Source organism: Schistocerca piceifrons, chromosome 1 (genome assembly GCF_021461385.2).
Source record: "Schistocerca piceifrons isolate TAMUIC-IGC-003096 chromosome 1, iqSchPice1.1, whole genome shotgun sequence".
Taxonomy (NCBI): domain Eukaryota; kingdom Metazoa; phylum Arthropoda; class Insecta; order Orthoptera; family Acrididae; genus Schistocerca; species Schistocerca piceifrons.
In genome coordinates, this window is record NC_060138.1 from 888,006,906 (window position 1) to 888,033,376 (window position 26,471).

Here is a 26,471-nt window from a genome sequence, read left to right on the forward strand (position 1 = left end):
TTTTCTAATACAGGGAAATTCTTCAAAAAATCATATACATTAACTGGTAAAATTGGAGATGGAAGCAATCAGTTGTACTGCAAAATCACAGACAAGAATTACCTGTAAATAAAAGTTCTGAGAAAAAGTAAATTAACTGCCCTGATAACAAACATTCAGTGTCTCCCCTAAGAGCCACCAGGTGCACTGTCATTGAAGATTTTGCTTTTATGACACATTAAGTAGAATCAGCCCATGTGCTATAAAGTGCCCAGTAGAGCACTGCATCTGTAAGGAAAAACCATGTGAGTAGTGTTTGCTGCCCATCAGTTGCTTGCATGTGTTGCAGAAGTACACAGCCTGCAGTTTCTGCATTCAGTATCATGTGGTTTCATTCAACATCATATGACACTCTCTCACTGAGTGTAGGGCAACAGGTAGGCTTGTGGTTCAGCCATGCAACCAAGGGAACATGGTTTCTACACAGATTCATCACAATACAGGGGCACTAATGGACCTGACAAGCATTGGGATGCATTTAGAATTATAATTTTTCTTTGGCATCTAATTTTTATTTCTTCCTACTGAGATCATGTGTGCTGTGGAGCCTGTATCTGAGTTTCACCAAATATTCCACTGCAGCTGAATATGTTGATGTATGAGGAGATGTAAAGTGATAATCAAATATTCAGTGATATTGAAGGTCACTGATTTAACTGTGGAATTTTAAATTTGTGTGAATGAAAGCAGACGAAATAATGTTCACATTTAGTCTGCACCTAAAAATCATAATGATATTGAGATATGTTTTTTACAGAACAAACGAAAAAGATTTATATTGATGAGCATGACAGCTGATTATAATTGTCTCCTTTTCTGATAATTAACAAAGAAACTTCAATCCAGTTACACTGCAGGTCTCCCGTGACTAACTTCTGCAAATGAGCTAATATGAGTCCTTACAGGTGATAATACTAGCTACAATTAATGGAAGAAGAAAGAAGTGCAAGGTTTCATGAAAAGCAGAGATGAGCATTATTTGAATAAATTTCTAAATCAATAGTTATTCAGATATGTAGATAATTCAAACAAATTTATTTATGAATGAATTATTTGTCACTTAAATAACAAATAAAGTAGAATGAAACTGTCTTTTCTTAGTTTCCTACTTCTGCAGAAATCTATAAGTAGTCCATTTTTCCCCAGCTCAGTGCAGTTTCCATTTGAAAAATAACTCATTAATGGTTTGAACAGAAATGTGGCTCAGTGGATTAAGTTCCAAGTGACAAAACTGAAGGTTTGGGTTTGATCCCCCATTGGTCCTACAATTTTCTTTGTCACTTATCACTTTTTACACCACTAACAATGTGAAAAATGCCAAGTCAAATTGCACTGCATTTTGAAGTACATGCTGAAATGTAGGTCTCCCTCTAACTGCCTTTCAAGTTCGTACAGAGGCACACCACCATCCCTAGTTAATTTCTACAATATTCAAACCGACCTTTGGGCTGAGCACAGCTTTACCTGCACCACAGCATTACAAACGCAACGTAAGAAACTTAAATGCAGATGGCCTTCACAGTTAAACTACCAATACTACCAACTGTCTCTGTATCTGTCATTGTAACCTGTTGCCCCCCCCCCCCCACCCCCCCACCCCCTGTCCCCTCACTCCATCACTCCTACTGCTAATGTGTGCAAGCATTCTATGTTCACAGCCAAAGATCAGAATGTAATAGCCAATAGAAGTTTTTAATCTGCAACACCTTTCTTATACTGCTAACACTATCGAAGATGGGTGCCCTTGATATGTGAGGTTTTCCCAGAAAATAATGCACCACGTATTTTTTCTTCAACAATTTTTTATTGAATGTAATGTGAGTTGCACACACAAAAGAATGGTGTTTTAGCTACACACCCTATTTTTCCATGTAATGCCCATCCCATTCTGTGGCCTTCCTCCAGCGCAAAGCAAGGGCATATATGTCCTGTCAGAACCAATCCTTGTCCTGGTGGTGGAGCCAGTGTTTCACTGTGTGAACTCCCTTTGCTGACTGACAGATGCCACACCAACTGCCCGAGTTGTAATGTGTCTGCCCTTGCAAATGACAACATCAGCTCACTGCAGTGTGTCAGGTGTGACAGCTGTGGATGGTCTCACCAATCGCTGAAAATCATGGAGCAGCACCAAACCACCTTATGATGATTTCACCCTCAGTGCCCAGTCAGTAACTGTACTTCTGTTGACAGCAGATGCTCCATAGACTTTGCACAAGCATTTGTGAATATTCCCCACAGTTTCTTTCTCTGCAGTGAGAGATTCAATGACAGCACATTGATTGTGACATACATCTCCTACAGATGCCGTTTTGAAACTGTCCTGGAGCTATGCTATCTGCCAGAAGTGATGGAAACTTGGCATGCACATTCAGCAGACTTCAAATAATACATAAGTAATGTTTTGCATTTGTAGCATTGTTTTTGGCTGAGAAAATGTAACCTTTGCACAAATTTCAGTACTTCACAATGCCCAGCAAGCTCTATGCTAGTATGGTGCATCTTATTGTCATGGGAAGCTGAGAATTAAAAAATAACATGGAAGAAAAATTCATACTCATCTTTATTCAATGTTCTCTGCAGAAATAGTCCATCATCGTCCATAGATCATGGATCTTATAATTATGTGAAAGAAACTTTTTGTTGTTCCATAACTGATAATTATTTATCTCATAATTATGTAAAAGAAAATATTTTGCTGTTCCCTAACTGATAATTATTTTTCTTCATGTCTTGATCAACTTTTGTCACAAGCAAACACAAAATGAGTTTTCATTATAAAATCACATGTTGCAAAATAACTGGTGATCAAATTTATACAAACTTCAAACTTTTTAAACAAACAATACTAAAAGTTCTCTTCATAGTATTAAAGCTTTCCTAATTGACTTGAAACAACCTAGCCAGATAAAAGAAGTTGAACTATTATGAGCTCCCTACAACTAACTAAAGATCTGCCTTTGCTGCAAATAGCTAAGTAACATCATTCTGGTGCATTTTTGATAATTACATATATAATTTATATTTATGGAGCATGACCTTAGAGAGTCACCCAGTGTCATTTAAATTATTTTAGTTACATGTTGGATGTTCTTTGGTGCGACGTCACGTGTGCTGCACTGCTGTTGAAATAGCTTGTTAATATTTTATAAATTTTAGACTTCATTTACTTATTTTAAAGTTTATTTGTTTTAATATTTGCTGTAAAAGTAACCTATTAGTGGATTTTCATTAATCTCAGTCTTTCTTCCTGTGTTATTGACTCGAGTGGTCTGGTATTTGTCGTCTGCTTTCGTCGTTCATCTAAGCCTCGCGCCTCAGTAGTGTGTTTACATTTTGCGGCATGCACTGCAGCTGTAGCGATTATAAGCTAAGTACTGACAAACTTATTTGTGCTCTGTAATACAGTTATTAAATTTAATAGATTTCAGTGGTGTTGCATGCCATTTGTGTCGAAATAACGACTTAATAAACTTTTGTAATCGTTCACTCACTGTGTTTTAGAGAGTTTTCAGTGTGTTGAAGTTGTTAGTAATTTTCGTGCTTTGGTTTTCAACTGACATTTATTATTCTTTCTAGTGAAATATTTCAGTAAAATTTTCATATAGTGTTTTAACTTCGCTTAGTGTTACAGTGGTAGTTTTAATTTATTGGTTGTAGCTAATAATTTTGTGAGGTTTTGCTGGTACTGGTATCGGCTGTGTTGTAGTGGTATTAATACAAGTAGCTGCTTTCTTAGTAGGCAGAGAATTTCGAGATCATTATTGTTAGTTCTTAAATAGTTCTACTGGTGTAACTGAACTTTGGTAACGTAGACGTATAGTTTTTTTTCAGTAATTGTAAAATTTACCATGAGTGAAAAGTGTGGGCTCTGTCGTAGGTTTGTGAGTAGTGGATTACGGTGTGGGATTTGTTCAAAGTATTTTCATTGGGCGCAATGCGGTGGGGAAGCCAGTGGTCATCTTAGGGAGATCCTCTCCTGGGAATGTAGAATCTGTAGTAGAAACAAGTTAATAGAGGAGCAGGAGCATAAGATCTGTGCCCTTCAGGTGCAGTTACAAAGTGGAAAGGAGGAACTAGATAGGTTGAGGAGGGTGAAGGGTGGTGGGGAATGGGAACTGGCAGTTGGCAAGAAGGTAGCTAGGAAGAGGAGGTACTCAGACAGTTTTACTTTGCATACGTGCAATAGATATGACCAACTGTCAGAGTTGAGTGGAGAGGAGCCTCGTGTAGCCGTAGATGTAGGTAACTTGCAGCAGTCCTCAGCAGTTAGGAGGCCTAGGTTAGTTGCAAAGTCTAGCAGAAAGAACGTTCTGCTGCTAGGTAGTTCCCCGCGGTAGAGGTGTGGGCCAGCGGTTGCAGGAAGTGTTGGGGAGTGAGTACCACGTCACCAGCATTGTGAAGCCTAGTGCAGGGTTTGCTCAGGTGACTGAAAGCATAGGGGAGTTATGCAAGAACTTTATGAAAGAGGATCAGGTAGTGATAGTGGGTGGAGCAGGGAACAGTCTCGATATGGATGAGGAATATGATGTCAGTGGTGACTTGGTTAAGATAGCTACTCAAACTGGTGGTACTAATGTGCATTTCGTGCAACTGTTTCAGCGTCATGATTGGCCTCACCTTAATGCGACTGTTAGGCGTGTTAATGTGGGGCTGGGGAGGGCACTGATGGTGGAGGGCATGGATCATGGATCATGGTGCCAGTTGGGTCTATCAGTAGATGGGGTTTCACTAGGCATGGCATGCACCTCAATAGGTATGGGAAGGGGAGGCTGGCTAAGCTTATAGCTGACAGTGTAGTGGGTGGTGGTGGTGGTAGTGGTATCACTCATGGAAAAATTCCTATAGTAGTTGGTGTTAGAGCTGCATCTTTTTTAGACTGAAGTCAGCTGATAGGTATACCTGCTTAAAGGAAGTGCCTCTAACTAAGGGCTCATCTCCAGAGGATGTAATGTTTCCAAGTAGAGAAGGAATTAGCATATTTCATCAAAATATAAGAAGTATTAGAGATAAACTTAGTGAACTGCTAATAGATGCTAACTCTGAAATAATTGGTATATCTAAGCACCACTTAAATAATTTGATAATTCAGAGGCTTCCTTTACCAGGCTACAGATTAGCTGGCTGTTTCTCAAGGAGTTTCTTGCGGGGTGGGGGAGTGGCTCTGTACGTAAAAAACAGTATTTCATTTGAGACCATAGATGTATCACGACACTACGCTGAACAGATATTTGAAAGTTGTGCAGCATTAGTTGAATTTAGTGAAACTAAACTTCTAATTGCTGTTGTTTATAGGTCCCCTAACTCCGACTTCAGAGCATTTTTGCTTAAGCTAGAGAGGGTTCTTGATTCACTTTGTAGGAAGTACCAGAAAGTAGTTCTATGTGGTGATTTCAATATTAATTTTGTACAGAAAAAGGATGTTGGTAGATCTCCTAAATTCATATGATCTGATGCAAACTGTGTTTTTTCCAACTAGGGTGCAGGGGAACAGTAGCACAGTCATAGACAATATTTTTATTCATTCTTCATTACTAGATGGGCATTCTGTTAGTAAAAAGGTGAATGGTCTTTCAGACCATGATGCACAAATTTTAACACTAAAAGGTTTTTGTACTCTAACCAATGTCATATTTAATTACAAACTACGTAGGAAAGTTAATCCAACAGCAATAGAGAGTTTTTCAAAACTTGTCAAGGAACAAGAGTGGCAAGATGTTTATAGTGCCGATAATATAGATGATAAATACAATGCTTTCCATAACACATTTCTCATGCTCTTTGAGAGTTGCTTTCCATTAGAACATTCTACACGGGGTACTAGCAGTAATGGACAGCCCGGTTGGCTGACTAGTGGGATAAGGATATCATGTAGAACAAAGTGGGAATTATATCAAAATGTTAGAAGTAGTCATAATCAAGCTACAGTAGCCCATTACAAACAGTTTTGTAAGGTGCTTAAAAATGTTATTAGCAAGGCAAAAAGTATGTGGTATGCAAATAGAATAGCTAATTCACAGGATAAAATTAAAGCCATATTGTCAGTTGTGAAGGAAGTGTCTGGTCAGCAGCACAAGGTTGACAATATAAAGTCAGTTTGCAGTAATAATATTTCTGTTACTGGTAAATCAGATATATGTACAGTGTTTAACAACCATTTTCTGAGCATTGCTGGTGAATTAAATAAAAATTTATTATCTACAGGAAATCACATAAATTTCTTAGCAAATGCCTTTCCGAGATTGACGTCTGAAATACTCCTCTGTGATACAGACAAGAGGGAGATTGAGACAATAATCAAATCACTGAAGACTAAGGAATCTCATGGTTATGATGGAGTGTCTAGTAGAATATTAAAGTACTGTGCTGAGCGCTGTATTTAGCCATATTTGTAATTTTTCCTTTAGGAATGGTCAGTTTCCTGAGCGATTAAAGTACTCAGTAGTAAAGCCGCTTTATAAAAAGGGAGAAAGGGATAATGTAGATAATTTTAGACCTATTTCTATGCCATCAGTGTTTGCAAAAGTTATCAAAAAGGCTGTGTATGTAAGGTTAACTGATCATTTTATATCACATGATTTGCTATCAAATGTACAGTTCGGCTTTAGAAGTCGTTTGACAACTGAAAATGCTATATTCTCTTTTCTCTGTGAGGTAGTGGATGGAATGAACAAAAAGTTTCGAATTTTTTGATTTAACAATGGCATTTGACTGTGTTGATCACACAATATTGCTCCAGAAGTTGGACCATTACGGAATAAGGGGAGTAGCTCACAATTGGTTCACCTCTTACTTTAGCAACAGGCAGCAAAAGGTCATTATTCACAATGTTGATAACGGCTGTGATGTGGGATCTGGGTGGGGTACTGTCAAGTGGGGGGTGACCCAGGGATCAGTGTTGGGGCCACTCCTGTGCCTCATTTATATAAATGATATGCCCTCTAGTATTATGGGTAACTCTAAAATATTTCTGTTTGCTGATGACACTAGCTTGGTAGTAAAGGATGTTGTGCGCAACATTGACTCGGTTTCAAGTAGAGCAGTACATGACCCCAGTTCATGGCTTGTAGAAAATAAACTAACGTTAAGTCATAGAAAGACTCAGTTTTTACAGTTCCTAACACACAATTCAACGAAACCTGATGTTTTAATCTCACACAACGGGCATATGATTAGTGAAACTGAACAGTTCAAATTCCTAGGTGTTCAGATAGATAGTAAGCTGTTGTGGAAAGCGCACGTTCAGGATCTTGTTCAAAGACTTAATACTGCCATTTTCACTATTTGAACGGTATCGAAAGTGAGTGATATTTTGACACGTAAATTAGTCTACTTTGCTTATATTCATTCACTTATGTCATATGGTCATATGGTATTATGTTTGGGGTAACTCTTCCCATTCTAGAAGGATATTTTTGGCTCAGAAACGGGCAGTTCGGGCAATAAGTGGTGTGAGTTCACGAAACTCTTGTCGACCTCTTTTCACGAGTCTGGGTATTTTGACATTGGCCTCTCAATATGTATATTCCTTATTGTCGTTTCTTGTTACCAATATTAGTTTATTTCCAAGAATAAGCAGCTTTCACTCGGTTAATACTCTGCAGAAACCAAACCTCCATTTGGATCGGACTTCCTTAACTCTTGTGCAAAAAGGTGTGCAGTATACTGCTGCATCCATTTTCAATAAGCTGCCACTCGAATTCAAAAATCTTAGCAGTAATCCACGTGCTTTCAAATTGAAACTGAAGAGTTTCCTCATGGGTCACTCCTTCTATTCTGTCGAGGAGTTCCTTGAAAAATTAGGATGATTCTCATTGTACTGCTGATAGCATTTGCTTAAACTTATGGACTGATTTTCTTTCAGGTTCATGAACATTTATTTTTATCTGTTATTACTTTTTATGTTGTAAGTGCATGTACTGACACGTTCCATGCCTTGGAGATTTTCTCCTCAATTTGGTGCTACAGAACTTGACATTTAAATAAAATAAATAAATAAATATAGCTTTTTAGTAAGTACAAATTTAAATAAAAAGATATTTAACATTATGATTTTGCATTGGACTGTCTCAGAATGTCTAAATCTTAAAGGTTGATTATTATTGTAGAAATACATTTTTTACTTCCCCATGAACCACGGACCTTGCCGTTGGTGGGGAGACTTGCGTGCCTCAGCAATACAGATGGCCATACCGTAGGTGCAACCACAACGGAGGGGGAATCAGTTGAGAGGCCAGACAAACGTGTGGTTCCTGAAGAGGGGCAGCAGGCTTTTCAGTAGTTGCAGGGGCAACAATCTGGATGATTGACTGACCTGGCCTTGCAACATTAACCAAAACGGCCTTGCTGCGCTGGTACTGCGAATGGCTGAAAGCAAGGGGAAACTATGGGTGTAATTTTTCCTGAGGGCATGCAGCTTTACTGTATGGATAAATGATGACGGCGTCCTCTTGGGTAAAATATTCTGGAGGTAAAATAGTCCCCCATTTGGATCTCCGGGCGGGGACTACTCAAGAGGACGTCGTTATCAGGAAAAAGAAAATTGGCATTCTACGGATTGGAGAGTGGAATGTCAGATCCCTTAACCGGGCAGGTAGATTAGAAAATTTAAAAAGGGAAATGGATAGGTTAAAGTTAGATATAGTGGGAATTAGTGAAGCTCGGTGGCAGGAGGAACAAGACTTTTAGTCAGGTGAATACAGGGTTATAAACACAAAATCAAATAGGGGTAATGCAGGAGTAGGTTTAATAATGAATAAAAAAAATAGGAGTGCGGGTAAGCTACTACAAACAGCATAGTGAACGCATTATTGTGGCCAAGATAGACACGAAGCCCACGCCTACTACAGTAGTACAAGTTTATATGCCAACTAGCTCTGCAGATGATGAAGAAATTGAAGAAATGTATGATGAGATAAAAGAAATTATTTGGGTAGTGAAGGGAGATGAAAATTTAATAGTCATGGGTGACTGGAATTCGAGAGTAGGAAAAGGGAGAGAAGGAAACATAGTAGGTGAATATGGATTGGGGCTAAGGAATGAAAGAGGAAGCCGCCTGGTAGAATTTTGTGCAGAGCATAACTTAATCATAACTAACACCTGGTTCAAGAATCATGAAAGAAGGTTGTATACATGGAAGAATCCTGGAGATACTAGAAGGTATCAGATAAATTTTATAATGGTAAGACAGAGATTTAGGAACCAGGTTTTAAATTGTAAGACATTTCCAGGGGCTGATGTGGACTCTGACCACAATCTATTGGTTATGAAATGTAGATTAAAACTGAAGAAACTGCAAAAAGGTGGGAATTTAAGGAGATGGGACCTGGATAAACTGACTAAACCAGAGGTTGTACAGAGTTTCAGGGAGATCATAAGGGAACAATGGACAGAAATGGGATTGAACTTAATTGATGAAAGGAGAAAATATAAAAATGCAGTCAATGAAGCAGGCAAAAAGGAATACAGACGTCTCAAAAATGAGATCGACAGGAAGTGCAAAATGGCTAAGCAGGGATGGCTAGAGGACAAATGTAAGGATGTAGAGGCTTATCTCACTAGGGGTAAGATAGATACTGTCTACAGGAAAATTAAAGAGACCTTTGGAGAAAAGAGAACCACTTGTATGAATATCAAGAGCTCAGATGGAAACCCAGTTCTAAGCAAAGAAGGGAAAGCAGTAAGGTGGAAGGAGTATATAGAGGGTCTATACAAGGGCGATGTACTTGAGGACAATATTATGGAAATGGAAGAGGATGTAGATGAAGATGAAATGGGAGACACAATACTGTGTGAAGAGTTTGACAGAGCACTGAAAGACCTGAGTGTGAAGAGTTTGACAGAGCACTGAAAGACCTGAGTCGAAACAAGGCCCTGGGAGTAGACAACATTCCATTGGAACTACTGATGGCCTTGGGCGAGCCAGTCCTGACAAAACTCTACCATCTGGTGAGCAAGATGTATGAGACAGGCGAAATACCCTCAGAATTCAAGAAGAATATAATAATTCCAATCCCAAAGAAAGCAGGTGTTGATAGATGTGAAAATTACTGAACTATCAGTTTAATAAGTCACAGCTGCAAAATACTAATGCGAATTCTTTACAGACGAATGGAAAAACTGGTTGAAGCCGACCTCAGGGAAGATCAGTTTGGATTCCGTAGAAATGTTGGAACACGTGAGGCGATACTGACCCTACGACTTATCTTAGAAGAAAGATTAAGGAAAGGCAAACCTACGTTTCTAACATTTGTAGACTGAGAGAAAGCTTTTGACAATGTTGACTGGAATGCTATTTACAATTTGTACAGAAACCAGATGGCAGCTATATGACTCGAGGGGCATGAAAGGGAAGCAGTGGTTGGGAAGGGAGTGAGACAGGGTTCTAGCCTCTCCCCGAAGTTATTCAATGTGTATATTGAGCAAGCAGTAAAGGAAACAAAAGAAAAATTCGGAATGGGTATTAAAATCCATGGAGAAGAAATACAAACTTTGAAGTTCGCCGATTACATTGTAATTCTATCAGAGACAGCAAAGGACTTGGAAGAGCAGTTGAACAGAATGGACAGTGTCTTGAAAGGAGGATATAAGATGAACATCAACAAAAGCAAAACGAGGATAATGGAATGTAGTCAAATTAAGTCGGGTGATGCTGAGGGAATTAGTTTAGGAAATGAGACACTTAAAGTAGTAAAGGAGTTTTGCTACTTGGGGAGCAAAATAACTGATGATGGTTGAAGTACAGAGGATATAAAATGTAGACTGGCAATGGCAAGGAAAGCGTTTCTAAAGAAGAGAAATTTGTTAACATTGAGTATTGATTTAAGTGTCAGGAAGTCGTTTCTGAAAGTGTTTGTATGGAGTGTAGCCATGTATGGAAGTGAAACATGGACAATAAATAGTCTGGACAAGAAGAGAATAGAAGCTTTCAAAATGTGGTGCTACAGAAGAATGCTGAACATTAGATGGGTAGATCACATAACTAATGATGAAGTATTGAATAGAATTGGGGAGAAGAAGAGTATGTGGCACAACTTGACAAAAAGAAGGGACCGGTTAGTAGGACATGTTCTGAGGCATCAAGGGATCACAAATTTAGCATTGGAGGGCAGCGTGGAGGGTAAAATTCGTAGATGGAGACCAAGAGATGAATACACTAAGCAGATTCAGAAGGATGTGGTTTGCAGCAAGTACTGGGAGATGAAGAATCTTGCACATGATAGGGTAGCATGGAGAGCTGCATCAAACCAGTCTCAGGACTGAAGACCACAACAACAACAACATTTTTTAATAAAATAAAATATATACTGACAAGAAAATGATGAGAATCTTTTAAATTGGTTGATGAGAATCTATTCCTACAACTTTTTGTTTTTGACCAAACTTTCATATGCTTCATTTTCGTTGCAATATTACAGAGTTTCTCATTTTTCTTTTATAACTCCAACTTCATTTCCATAGTAAAATGTAAGTATTTAATTAATAAATAATAAATCATGTTACTGCACAACATAAATAAAATTTCATGAAATTGCAAGTTTACATGATATAATGGAAAACAGTGTTCTCAACATACATCTGTTTTCAAGATCAGATCCTCACTTATTATTTTATATTTCAAAGTAAAATGAGTAGGATGACAAGCTTTGAACATTATTTTTAGATGTGGAGACTGACAGGAATAAACACCTTAGTTATAAAATTATTGTTCTTGTATAAGCTCTGATGTATCACATGCTTCATCAGAAGCCATTTATTGTACATTACAAGATGGAAATGGTATCAGATACTTCAAAACCAAAAGTGGTCTTGATCTGCAATTTATTAAAGTAGCCTAATTCTTATTACATTCCAAGAGGATATTGATAGTCACAAGTTTGTTTGGTCATCAAAGAAATGAAAAATTTGAACTCACAGAGCCTTGAAGGTAGACACATTATCCCACAAAAGCCTCTTTACAAATTTTCAAGAACTGCTCTTAAGTGAAGATTCTAGATATGTTTTTCAACCCCTTACATATCACTCTCTTAGGGTTCATGAAGACAAGGGCAGATTAATTTCACTCTTACAGAACCATTTAACAGCCATTCTTCCTTTCTCCATATGTAATTGGAATGGAAAGAAACCATGACATGTTGTACCCTATGCTACGCACTTTATAATGGTTTGAATAGTATATATGTATATTAAGATGTAGGTACTTTGAAGAATACACATCACTGCACATGCCTTCTTCACTCACTTTTGCAAATATCAATTACTCTTTATGTTTTCATTTCTCTGTCAATATTCTTGAAATCAATATTTCACAATATTAGTATCATGTTATTCTATTATTTGGCACATAAAATTACACCTTGAACAACTTTTTGTGTTTAATGAGAACAAAAATGCCCCTTTATTGTTGACATTGGACACCTTACTTTTGAGAGCTGATACAGGGAATAGGACTCCCCGAATTCACCAGAAACTGACATAGATTCAAGCAGAATGATGGGAATAAATTTTGCTTACAGCTGAATCTTGAGGCATATATGACAAAAGAAAAATTTCATGAAAAATTCATTATAATTGTAATTAAACACCAAGCAGCTGAAGAAAATTGTAACCTTTCATAAATCATTTCAAAGCACTGGACGACAGCAGTTGGGCTCCATCTCCCAGACAGAGTGGCCAAGTGTGTGCGAATTGTGCTTGATTGAATGTGTCTATGTTTTCTATTTCAAAAGAAGGAATATTTTTGCAGTCTTTTTCATTGTGCTTATGTGCAACTAAATGCCCCCTCTATGAGTGAAAAGTAATATATGCTTTCCTTATTGTTGTTTTCCATCGAGGACTTTCCATTCTTAGATACTGCTGGAAACTGTTTTGATCCTTTCTGTCTAAAAAGATGACAAAATCTGAATTACAAAATTAAAGGTGTGTTCACAATGAAACAGTATCTTGAGAATGTGGAATAATCACTGCACGTGTACCACAGGGATCAATGTTGGGTCTACTCTTTCTCTTGGAATATATCGTCCATGATCTATTCAAGAATAAGATGAAGTTATCTTTTGTAATGATGCATGTCTTGCAGTCAAGACTAATGGAGTGATTTCAACACTTTAAAATGTAAATAATATTTTCTTTGAAATTAATAACTGGTTGCTGGCAAATGACCTGTCACTTAATTTTCATAAAATACAGTATATGCTGTTCAGTACTACACAAGGCCTGAACACATCATTAGAAATAATTAATCAGGGTAAATCAATAAATGAGCACGATGTTCAAAATTCTTAGGTGTTTATACTGGTAAGATCCTGAAATGGGGGAGTCACACACTACCGAAATTCTTAAATGTCTAAGTGCCTACCCACTACTGCAAACAGTTCAGCTTGAATTTAGTATTCTCACAGAATTTTCAGTGGACTTTCCTGATCGCAGACACTGCTGAGCCCATACTGAGAGCAGATTTTCTCCATTGTCAAGACATAACTTTGTTCATACAGGAGGCTGCACTTCACATGAACAATGAAATTGTACATGGACATTGGACCTTTCTAAAAGACACTTCTGGTTCAGTGGCAACCTCAACACCACACAAAAGGACTTGAGCATGTTCATCAGAATGCCAGCCAGCACAAAACTTCCAAGTAAAATTTAAATCATAACATCATATTCCCAATATGCCTGGGCTGCCAGTTGCTTACAAGGTCAGTCGGTTGGTTCCTGGTAAATATGCTGCTGTAAAAAAAGGGTCTGGAGAATTTTTGGCTATAGGGGTCATCAGACAAACACCTCTTTTGTGTTACCCCTCTATCTAGTTTGAAAAAAATATGGTTCATGGCGTCTGTGTGGGGACTATTGCTCCCTGAATGTGCATACCATGCCAGATCACTATCCTATTCCTCACTTACATGACTTTACAGCCTCTCTGGCAGGCTCACAGATATTTACGACTATCATCAGATTCTGATAGCACCAGAGGATGTATAAAAGACAGCAGTAATCATGTCTTTTGGTCTGTCTGAATATGTTCAGCCTTAAGAATGCTGCACAAACATGGCAATATTTTGTCAACGAGCTTTTCTGTGGTCGGAATTTCTGCTTTGCATACCTCAACAATGTGTTAACGTTTTGTGCGTTTGTTGCTGAGCATGAAACTCATGTGAAGACTATGTTTGAGAGGCTTTCCAATTATTTACTGAAGATAAATGGTGACAGGAGCATGGTTTGCAAACAGGCAGGAGACTTTTTGGGACATCGGGTGATTCCCGCAGATATTAAGCCATTCCATTCCAAGGTGGACTTTTTTTCAGGCCGTTCCCCAACCCAAAATATATCAGCAATTATGCCATTTCTTAGGCATGATTAATTTCTACACGTGCCACCTACCATGAGCAGTGGTGGCCCAGGCACCATTCACAGAAGGCTTTCCGACAACACTTCACAAGGAAAATGCCTCATCATGCAAACACCTGAAATGTTGTCTGCTTTCCACAAAGTTAAATCCTCCTTGCAAGAGGTAGTACTTCTTGCTCATCTATTCCCTTCAGCGTCACTGGCTGTTGTCATAGATGTTTGCCGGGTGGCAAAAGCCGCAGTGCTGAAACAGGAGGTAAAAGGACCATGGCAGCCCCTCAATTTTTTTTACTCGCAAGCTGTCTGACACACTTACTACATGGAATGCTTACAACCATGAACTGTTAGCAGTCTTTGAAGCATTTAGACATCTATGACCAAAAGTTGATGCATGCCACTTTACTGTCTTTACAAACCATAAACCTTTTTCTTTGGTGTTTAACAATCCTCACAATTCCTACTCTCCTCAGCAGTTTCACCATTTAGAATTCATCATGGAATTCAGTACATAATTTTTTCACCTGTGATGAGCTGACAATATATTTGGCAACTACTTTTCAGTAATCAATATGCTCACTGCAAGAGTGGATCCAACCCAGCTGACTATGACACAAGTAATGGATGAGGACTTATTTGAGTTGCTTTTGAAGCAAATTACAAGAAACAAGTATCTATGGACAACTTCATACTCTGGTGTGATGTTCTGCATAGCCAACCGTGACCTTTAATTGTAGGAAGATGGTAACAGAAAGATATGTTTGGCTGGGAGTATGATGTGATTGTCACTTGTGGGTTAAGATGTGCTTGCTTTGTCAGTCAGCCAAAGTTGAGATACCTTGTCCAAAAACCTCTTGGTTCCTTCTTTATCCACATAGACCTCATAGAACCACTACCCCCAGCACAAAGACTCAAATATATTCTTATGGCCAGTGATAGATGTACTTGCTGGGTTGAAGCCACACCTGTTATGGACATTTCTGCAGAGACAGTTGCATAAGGTCTTTTGAACATGGATTTTGAGGTTTTGGTGTCTGAAAGATGTGACAACAGATCAAGACTGATTGACAATTTGAGTCTTCTTTGTTCAATGAACTAGCTGCTTTATGTGGATTCACTCATCATAATTCCACCAGCTACCATCTGACAAGCAACAGCATGATGGAATTCTGGCACAGAGCACTCAAGTTGGCATTAAAGTGTCACAAATCGTGTCAGTTGACAGAACTGCCAGTGGTACCACTTGGGCTGTGGAGTCACCCACTGCAGGCACTCCCACATCAACAAGCACTTTTCCTCTGAATGAGCTCACGCACTCACTGATACTGGTGCCTGTTTGTTTGAGAGCGGGTGGGAAATTCTTCACATGTATCATTTTGTTCCAGGAGCTCCACTCTGCAGGAGAGGGGCTGCATGGTGACATAAGTAGCAGAAAGTGTGGATTTTCTTTGTGTCTACGTGATGGATGAATTAACAGCATCTTTGTTTATGTGTTCTCCTTGATTTTGTGAGATCTCTCTGTTTTCACTCCTGAGTATTTTTTTCCTTGTTTTACATTGCTCATTAAAGAAATAACATTATGATATTTATGAAGCCAGTATTCAGTTGTGGATTGTAGCCCCACAGTGCCATGCTTAGTAAAGCACCATAATGTTCAAATTAACTTTTGGGCTGGTTGCAAATTTACTTTTATGATACATATCTGCAAAGTCAATGAAAGAGTATTTGTCTGAGACCAATAACATTTTAAATTGTTTATGTAAGTATTCATATGCCAATAGAAAGTTTTCTGACTGAGTGAAGATTATACATGTTAATGTGCATATGACATTATTATGATGTGGTTTTATGATAGGAACTGTCCTACCTGAGCTGATGAGTGAATGCACTGCCATTATTTCATAAGCTTTCACTTTGGCTTTGTGCTTAGCTGTCTGAAATGCTAAATGAAGCAATAGTTTTTTCAGACTACCTTACAAGGCTGCTCCTCACTCACCTGGTCTGGCTAAAACCCACACTTCACCTGCTGCAGTCCAAGGAATGGGCTGGAGCATTTGTGGTGATTGCACCCTGCCTTCTAGTGTTAAGTCTTGGGCAATGCCATACTGAATGCTTCTGCCATACATGAAATACACTGCACATAATTTTAGTTTTAATTCTTGGTCAAGTCCTATTTTCTAACTTAGCCTGTTAAGTTCCTACATGTGTTGTTGAAGTTCAACTGCATTGGAGGCAAGCAGTATAATGTTACCAGCAAAATGAAAGTGGATGAGGTATGTCCCATTAACGTGAATTAATTCTTCATTTTGCCTATTTTTGATGTGAAAATTCCCTCTTGGTCTGCTAAGAACACTTTTGAAGCTATGCAGTCTCCTTGCCTGAAGAACCTTTCAGTTCTGAATTTCTCACTGTGTAAGCTGTAGCACTCTCTCATTATTAGCATTGGCTGTTTTTATACATTTTGTTTAAACTAATTCAGAAACATTCTCAACATATGTGATACACAAATGAAATGAAAATTCATTCTCATTTTTTAATTCTATTTATCTGTTCATGGGTTGCAAGCAATTCATTTTGACATATGCAGCTTTTCAGTCAGCTTATTTCTGTGTTTCAATAAAATCCAATGCTTTTTATAGTAGCTGATGATGATACTTTTAGCGAATATCTTTTATTATATGGGGAAGTGGCTGATATGTCTGACAACGGGCAGGCAGTTGTACAAGAATCTGAAGCATTTATTATCCAGGAGGTGTATCTGAAACAAAGATAATGACATCTGGAAATAATGTTACACTAAGTGTATATAGTCACCTGGAGCTGATTGTGTTTCTGCAGAAACTTTTAGCTGGAGGCAAAGCAGTCTTTTAGAATTTATGCAAATTAATGATATCAATATAATGGAAGGAAACATTCCACGTGGGAAAAATTATATATAAAACCAAAGATGAGGTGACTTACCGAACAAAAGCGCTGGCAGGTCGATAGACACACAAACAAACACAAACATACACACAAAATTCAAGCTTTCGCAACAAACTGTTGCCTCATCAGGAAAGAGGGAAGGAGAGGGGAAGACGAAAGGAAGTGGGTTTTAAGGGAGAGGGTAAGGAGTCATTCCAATCCCGGGAGCGGAAAGACTTACCTTAGGGGGAAAAAAGGACAGGTATACACTCGCACACACGCACATATCCATCCACACATACAGACACAAGCAGACATATTTAAAGACCTAAATATGTCTGCTTGTGTCTGTATGTGTGGATGGATATGTGCGTGTGTGCGATTGTATACCTGTCCTTTTTTCCCCCTAAGGTAAGTCTTTCCGCTCCCGGGATTGGAATGACTCCTTACCCTCTCCCTTAAAACCCACTTCCTTTCGTCTTCCCCTCTCCTTCCCTCTTTCCTGATGAGGCAACAGTTTGTTGCGAAAGCTTGAATTTTGTGTGTATGTTTGTGTTTGTTTGTGTGTCTATCGACCTGCCAGCGCTTTTGTTCGGTAAGTCACCTCATCTTTGGTTTTATATAGAATTTATGCAAAGAATGACAAAACACCACATATCTTCAAACATGCTGTAACTGTTCTACTTCACAAAAAGTGATACATGAAGACATAAAAAATTGTAAACATACCTGCCTTCTCTCCATATCCTGCTTGCATTTGAATAATTCTGTTATGTGCACTGCAGTGGGAAAACAGTCTAATGGTAAATAAAATCTAGTACTACAAATTTTCCATGGAAGCACTAGTCTCACCTCCTGCTGGATAAACACCTTCTTCTGTTGTAACACTGGTGACCCAAGGCAAATCTTGAATAGAACCTTCAGCCATAAGTTCTGCTGGCTGTTTAGCCAAAAATGGGGTGCTTCCTGCTGTTTCAACAGTTGGTCCAAATGGCGTAAAGGGATTGTATCGCCACATCTAAGAAAAAAGTAAAGTAGACTGTTGTACCACACTTAAAAAACAAGAATATTTATTACCAGTTAGTCCAAGTCTTACTTTCATCAATTATAAGTACACACACACATATGACTTTAAACTCCCCACCTTCAGCAGTACACATCAGCCTAGAAATTAACTTACATACTTTGATGTGAATCTGTGCATATTTACTTGTTTGTGGTAATTTTGTATTGCTTGCATACAAAAATAACTTTCAATTTTGTATTGACTGCATGTTCTTCACGACAATTTCACTTAGAATCTGTGGAGGGAACATAAGCATAGCAGGTTCTTTGTAAACATAAATTATGAATTTATCTTTTCCTGTCATATTTCACTGCTTTGAGGATTGCCTCACTATAGGTTAACAGTAGTGTCTGTCCTCCCCAAAACTGAAAACTGTGATTACAGAATGGATAATAAGTTTATTTAGTTCTTACAAAAGCTCAAGAAAGGTTGAGTACTCTCAAGAATTCTAAAATAACTGTAGAGAGTGAATACAACTTTTAAAAAATGAATAAAAAAGATTGTGACTTTATGCGTCATAGACAAGGACAGAAAGTAGGTATGAGGTATGCTTTGGGGAATGAAGACCAGCCAGTGAGATTGGTGTAAGGTAGAGAGAAACAAGACAGACATTGTTAGGAATGGTGGAATGAAATAAAGTCCTAGCTTATGTAACAGAGGCACTGAATAGCTTGTGAGTCTTGTTTGTTGGTTGCTTGATGGTAGGTGACTGAACTTAAATGGGTATAAACTGGCCAAAATACAAATGAAAGTGCAAATACCTGCTCAGCATATAGTGTCTACAGCACCTGGCAAGGTCTATGTATGCAGAAATTGAAGTGTCACAATTCACTGAGTGTAAGGATACTAATAACAGATCATGATATCATGGCAGCTGAGAAAGAGTGTCACAGAAATGATGAGATTTGTGTATGTACTTCCTGCTATAATTTGTGTTAGCCAGTGTTGGATTAATGAAGGTAAAACTCTTATGAACAATCATTTAATTGAATGTCTCTTCCTACAATACATTTTTTAGATGCTTCTCTGTTCTGCAAAGCATAATAAGTAGCCATTTTGAATGCAGAAGACACTATGAATTGAAAAGATAAAAGTAATTTGGACAATGTTGTGGATGGGACTCTGCAGCTATAAACTTGACACAGACTATCATAAAGCCACTTACATGATGATTTGTGGTTGCCATCTGCAACAACAAAGATAGGTTACTTGGTTGAGTTAAGCATATTTTTTGCTACGACTTAACAATTACAGCTGAATTCATGATGGGATGTACAGGACATGACAAATGGATAAATGAGTGAATAAAACATGAATATGTTAGTGATGACAGTATTATGCTGTGGGTGACATTTCACTGCAGTCCACTGAGATATAACAGAGGGTATGATGAGGCTTGGGGACTAGTCCAACATTTTTATAATGAGTTGCATCACCTCATGCCAAATGCTTTCAGTATGAGAAATTATATTTGTTAACTGAACAACTTCACATACCATAAGACCATAAGTACATGAATATAAATATAATTCACAGTTGATGTTAGGTTCCATAAAACAGCTATCAACCATCTCAGAAACTTATAATACTACACAATGACACTATGGAAAGGGAAGGCCCTTTCCTCACAAAAAAATACTTATATATTTTAGGTGTAGGGCATTTTGAGCATCTATTTTCACTGTATTATCAAGATACATCTTATATGTTTGTGAGATGATACCTGGATAAGTAAATAATGAAATTGCTCGGTGCCATCTTATGGGCTCACAAGCCACCTTTTCATAATTTGCACAGTTTGCCCAACAAATGCTTAATAATGTTCATATACAGTGAAGATAAAAATTTGCAACACCAAAGTGTAATTAATGTAGAGCAATGAAATTTCAGAGTACATTTCTCTAGGTAACATACGAGGGTAATCCCAAAAGTAAGGTCTCCTATTTTTTTATAAGTACATAGATCTGTTTATTTCTGCAATGGTTTACATCAGTTTACAGCTTGAACATTTAGCTATTTTTCAACGTAATCACCATTTCTGTCAATGCATTTTTGTAGATGCTGTGGCAGTTTTTGTGTGTCCATGTCATACCAGCTCACCTCCATGCTGTTCAGAAAGTTATGAACCTCTTCTTTCACGTCATCGTCAGAACTGAATCGCTTTCCAGCCAAATGTTCTTTTAACCTAGGGAGCACGTGATAGTCACTGGGCACCAAGTCAGGACTATAGGGTGGGTGGGTGATGATGTTCCGCTGAAACTGTTTCAGGAGAGCAACGGTTTGCTGAGCGATGTGTGGGCAAGCATTGTCATGGGTAATGTGCATGCCCTTGCTCAACATTTGTCATCTCTGGTTCTGAATCGCCTGTTTGAGTTTTTTCAGTCTCACAGTACCTGTCAGCGTTAATTGTGGTCCCAGTGATTCAGCTCTGATGAAGTGAAAGAAGAGGTTCATAACTTTCTGAACAGCATGGCGGTGAGCTGGTATGACACGGTCATACAAAAACTGTCACAGCGTCTACAAAAATGCATCGACAGAAATTGTGATTATGTCGAAAAATAGCTAAATGTTCAAGCTGTAAACTGATGTATATCGTTGTAGAAATAAACAGGTCTATGTACTTATAAAAAAATGGGAGGCCTTACTTTTGGGATTGCCCTTGTATTTAAGTGACTAACATTGCAAGTTCACAGTTTAATGTAAGTGTGATATAAACCATTGCAACTATGAAATGCTCATATATTAATAACCTGTAAAACCACCAGAATTTTGAATGAAAGCACACAAACATTCATACATTGTGTTGTACAGGTGTCAGATGTCAGTTTGTGGCATGGAGTTCCATGCCTGTTGCACTTTTTCGGTCAATACAGGGACAGTTAATGCTGTTTCTGGATGACACTGGAGTTGTCATCCAATGGTGTCCTGTATGTGCTCGATTGGAGACAGGTATAGTGATTGAGCAGGCCAAGGCATCATGTTGACTCTCACTAGAGCATATTGGGTTACAACAGTTGTATGTGGGCGAGCGTTATCCTAATGGAAAACACCTCCTGGATTCTGTTAATGAATGGCAGCACAACAGCTTGAATCACCACATTGACACTCAAATTTGCAATCAGAATGCATAGGATAATCACGAGAGTGCACCTCCTGTCATACGAAGTTGCACCCAAGACCATAACTTCAGATGGAGGTCCAGTGCATCCAACAAGCAGGCAGGCTGGTTCAGGCCCTTGACTGGCCTCCCAGCCAGCACTCAGCCATCACTGGCACTGAGGTACAACCAGCTTTTATCAGAAAACACAAAAGAGCTCCACTCTCGCCTCCAATGGGCTCATGCTTGACATCACTGAAGTCACAAATGGCAGTGGTTTGGGTTCAGTAGAATGCTCACTACACGGCATCTGGCTTGGAGCTGTCCTTGAAGTATCTGAACTGTTACAGTTTGTTGTGTCAACCTGTCACCAAATGCTGCTCAAATTACTGCTGCAGATGCAGTACAATTTGCCAGAGCCATACACTGAACACAACAGCATTCCCTCTTAGTAGTGCCATGTGTCTTCTTGCAACCATACGTTCTAGTGACCACCTGCAACCATATATTCTTGTGAACACTGCTGCAAGCAGTCATATACAATGGCTATATACCTGCATTCCTGCCAAGACTTTCTGCAGTATTGCAGAAAGAAAATCTAGCTTCTTAGAGCCCATGTACATGACATCATTCAAACTGTGTGAATTGTTAATACTGGTGTCTTTGTTGCCTTAAAGGCATTCTTGACTAACATCAACTGACCAAGTCCATTCTCAAGAGATAACTAAAGCTCACAATCATTACAGCATGTATTTAAAGCAAACCTGACTTTTATCCTCTCATAGTGGTGCTACTAGTGACACTCTTATTCAAATGGTGCAAAATATGAATAGACATCATCTGTTAGATGTAGAAAAATCGGTACCAACTTTTGTTATGTTGGACAACTCCTTCTTGGTGTTGTGATTTTTTTGTCAGTGTATATTGCCAACTTCAAAACCAATTTCACAACAGGCAGAAGATGTTTTTATAGCAATTGATAGCTCAACATGTTATTAGCAAATGTTCATAACACTCTGGCTAATTAATGTACAAACAATAATGTGACTCTGGTTACCACTAGTTTCACAAATAATTTTTAATGCAAGGATGTATTTATGCTTGCTTAGATGGATCATACCTCTGGTTGTATCATAGTAACTACAATTTCAGGAAGTGTCATTTTTATCAGAAGTACGTGTCCCACAAATGACTTGTCTTGCCTCGACCTACTTTTAAGCAATCAGGCTCTGTCTGTCACATATTGGGATGAGATAGGGAGCTAAATTTATAAATAATAGGTCTGTCTTGTCTGGCTGATAGTACCTCATGTGGGCTGCTTTCCTGGCTTACTGGTGAAGGTGGTCAGTGGTTTTGTATGAGGAGGAGGGCTTCATGGTACAATGGTGGATAATGTGGAGGAATCGTCTTCAACAAGATAGCAGAACTGCTAAAAGTGGTGAACAAAAGTACTATAGATGTAAAAGATGACATCATTGAGGATGGATGGAGAACTGGCAGAATGACATTCAGCATGTATCCATCTCCTAGACAAAAAAGGAGATAAGTAAACTTTCAACAAGTGTACGGGTATACCCCTATGGCCTGATCCGTACAGATCCTTGCAAGAGTCCATAAAAAATAAACTAAGATCATCTTGATAAGCAGAGTGCTAAAAACCAGGTTGTTTTGTGAAAAGGATGGTATTGTGAAGAACATATTTTCTGTCTGAAGACTGTAAAATGATGCAAGACAGTTGGAGGGTACAATTAAGACATTTATATTTGTTCAGTTTATGAACATATTGACTCAATAGCATTCTAACCTATAATAAAATTTAATTTTTAGTTTTGTGGGCATGATTCAGTGTATCTTTTGTATTTATCCCCAAATAGTTAGTAAATTAGTTTCATGTTTGATGGATCATTTGCACAATGATCCATACTAGTGCAGAATGAGTCATTTCATATTCACATTACAATTTATTTTGTTAATGTGGCTACTAATTTTTTACAAGTTATTTTTGTGAGTTAGTAATTCCTAGCAAAAACCTATTACACATTACAGCTATAGAAATTCTTCTGTGGAACATAAGAAGTTTTCAAGAAGAAACTTTTTCAATTCGTTTTCAAATTTTACTTTGCTGTCTGCCAGACATTTAATATCATTGGGTAAGTGATTAAAAATTTTGGTTGCAGCAATGTGAAACTCTTTTTCTGCTAAAGACAACCTTAATGTGGCACAGTGAAAGTCATTTTATCTTCTAGTATTATAATTATATACATCATTGTTCCTTTTGAACTGTAGTGGATTATTTACAACAAACTTCATGAGGGAATAAATACAGTGTGGAGCAGTAGTCAAAATACCTAGCTCCTAAAACAGGTGTCTACATGGTGATCATGGGTGAACACCACATATCATTCTTACGGCACATTTCTGAGAACTGAAGGCTTTCTTCCTTAAATATGAGTTATGCCAGAACATTATTCAATATGGTCTGCCCCTGTTAGCTGAGTGGTCAGCTCGGTGGAATGCCATGCCAAGGGGCCCGGGTTCGATTCCTAGCTGGAGCAGGAGATTTTCTCTGCTCAGGGACTGGGTGTTGTGTTGTCATCATCATCATTTCATCACCATCTATGACACACAAGTCGCCCAATGTGGTGTTGAATGCAATAAGTACTTGCCCTCGGCGGCCGAACTTCCCCGAATGGGGGACTCCTGGCCCACAATGCCGTACGCTCATTTCCATTATTCAATATGCTATTACTGACTGAAAGTATGCAACAAAATTCCCCTGCCACTAGGAAGTCTTCTCATCAGTTTAGACTTCCATTACTTTTTTTCTTAAGGTGTAATCAATTTATAGAAGCATCACACAAACAAAAAAGGGAGTTCTGTGGCTGTTGTCAAAAGTGTTATTGGTGCATGATCAAATCACTGTAATATTTTCCAGCTTTTTGTCACTATTGCTAATGGCCAGAAAGTCTGAATACTTATCATTGTGACATAGTCACACATCTAGAGTGTTTGTTATCTTTGTTATGAAATACTATTTCCAGTAACAAAATTGCTCAAAAAATGGAGGTGTTAAGAAACATGACATGTTAATCTAGTTTGTTATCTTTGTTATGAAATACTATTTTCAGTAACAAAATTGCTCTGAAAGTGGAGGTGTTAAGAAACATGACATGTTAATCTATCAGTCTTGAGCTTTAGATAAAAATGTATATTCTGCAGTACCTGAAAATGTTGTGTCATCTCAACTAATTGCCTTGCTGGTCTAGTTCTTAAACACTCCAGTATTTCTTTAGAGGAATGTGTTTTACATCCCACAAGACTAGCAAGTTTATCTGCTTTTTCTCGCTGACCTTCTGCAATTGCCCATGGAACAAGGGCTGATCCACTAAATGACATACCCCTCTGAAACAAACCTTTTCAAAATATTAGTAAGTAAATTTCACTATTCTATTCAGAAATAAAAATTATATTCTTTAAAAATTACTAAAAGATGGAAGAACCTTCTGAATATGAACACAAAACTAATAAGTGGTGTAGGCATTAACTTTATTTTTGACAGAGGGCTTGCTGGCTGAAAGCTAACTTTCCGATAGTCTTTTTGTTATGTCTTTCTGCAACTCAGCATCTCTACTGTATGGTGAGCAGCAACTGTCCTTTTCATAATATGCTTACAATAATTGGTTAAGATAGGTTTCAAATAAAAATCCTTTCATTTTAGATCTCTCATATCTCATTCATATTATAGTTTTAATTAGCTCACAAATAATAAAAATAAACACCATGAACATTAATCATCAATATTGGTATTTGCTTTCTTGGAGTGTAGTATGATCCTCTACAATTTATATCAGTGATGAGTATGATCTCCGTACTGATTTTCATTTACTGTAATTTACTTAGAGGTAAGTGTTCTGCCAATGAGTGGTCAACCTTTGGAATCACTGAATCTTATAATCTGTTATTACAATGTCATTAAAATATCTTGAATGGATGATAACATATAATAACAAACAACATGCTAAGAAACATAGGTTAACATGGATATTCAATGGTCATATAACATTAAATTGCGTTTATGAAATAAGTACGGAATTAGCAAATGATTGATACTGATGTAGTATTAATTTTCATTCACTACAAGTAATAACAGTTTAATAATATTTGATAGAAAATTATTATAAAACGAACTGTGAATTAGCAGTGGGAAAATAAAAGAACACATAAGTATTTTTCTCATAATACACTTTAGCTTATGAGAAAGAGTTACTACATGAGCAATAGGAGGAAATCGACTAAAGTTTACAAAGTGATGCCTCCAAACTATAGCTGTGAGTGACTGGAAATAAGTTCTCTTTTTGAGACACAGCAGTACCTTCTCTGAATTCTCTTTCATACTATGAAAAAAGATATTTAACATTGCCTCTTTGAAAAGCACTGATTATCTACCCACTTCATAACATACTCGTGCTGCCACATTTACTTTTTCATAACAGGGAATTATCAGTCATCAAATAACATTTTTGATATTGAGTTTTCATTTTTTCTGTAAGTATTCAGAGGTACAAACATCTCTGCTATAGGCCGTCTAATCCACTACTGGTATATAGTGATTCCCAAAGTCATTCACACAATAATGGTCACTGATAATCTGCGACCAGCAAGCCAAGCATTTCCCTTATTGAGAACTATCTGTCACATCAATTCTTTCTTTTAATACAACACTTCCACTGAAAACCATCACTTAAATTATCTTTAGAAATGATCCTTATAATCCACTTTCTTTCCTTGGAAATAAAGCCACTGCTCATATATCAGTCAACCACTTGTCACCATCATTTAAAAAACATATAAAAACTCCAAAATTAGTTGTTTGCTAACAACTGGAACTAATAAAGAACAGCCACACTCAAATTTAAAAAAAATGTTCATGTTCAAATACTTGTACAAAATGAATAACTACAAGAAAGTTACTTGTCAAATAATCAGTGATATCTGCCTGACAGTAACAATGAAACTGCATGTATT

At 37.8% G+C, this 26,471-nt stretch overlaps 1 protein-coding gene across 1 annotated transcript in view; it reads right to left on the bottom strand.

The window, feature by feature from the left end:
* The window catches only part of LOC124776393 (venom carboxylesterase-6-like), a 205,632-nt gene that overhangs the window by 91,221 nt on the left and 87,940 nt on the right, over nucleotides 1–26,471 (bottom strand). The window contains exons 5-6 of the mRNA XM_047251370.1: nucleotides 24,669–24,859; nucleotides 18,136–18,301 (exon numbers count right to left, since the gene is read on the bottom strand). Of these exons, the coding sequence (XP_047107326.1) occupies nucleotides 18,136–18,301; nucleotides 24,669–24,859 (357 nt within the window). The remainder of the gene's footprint in view (nucleotides 1–18,135; nucleotides 18,302–24,668; nucleotides 24,860–26,471) is intronic.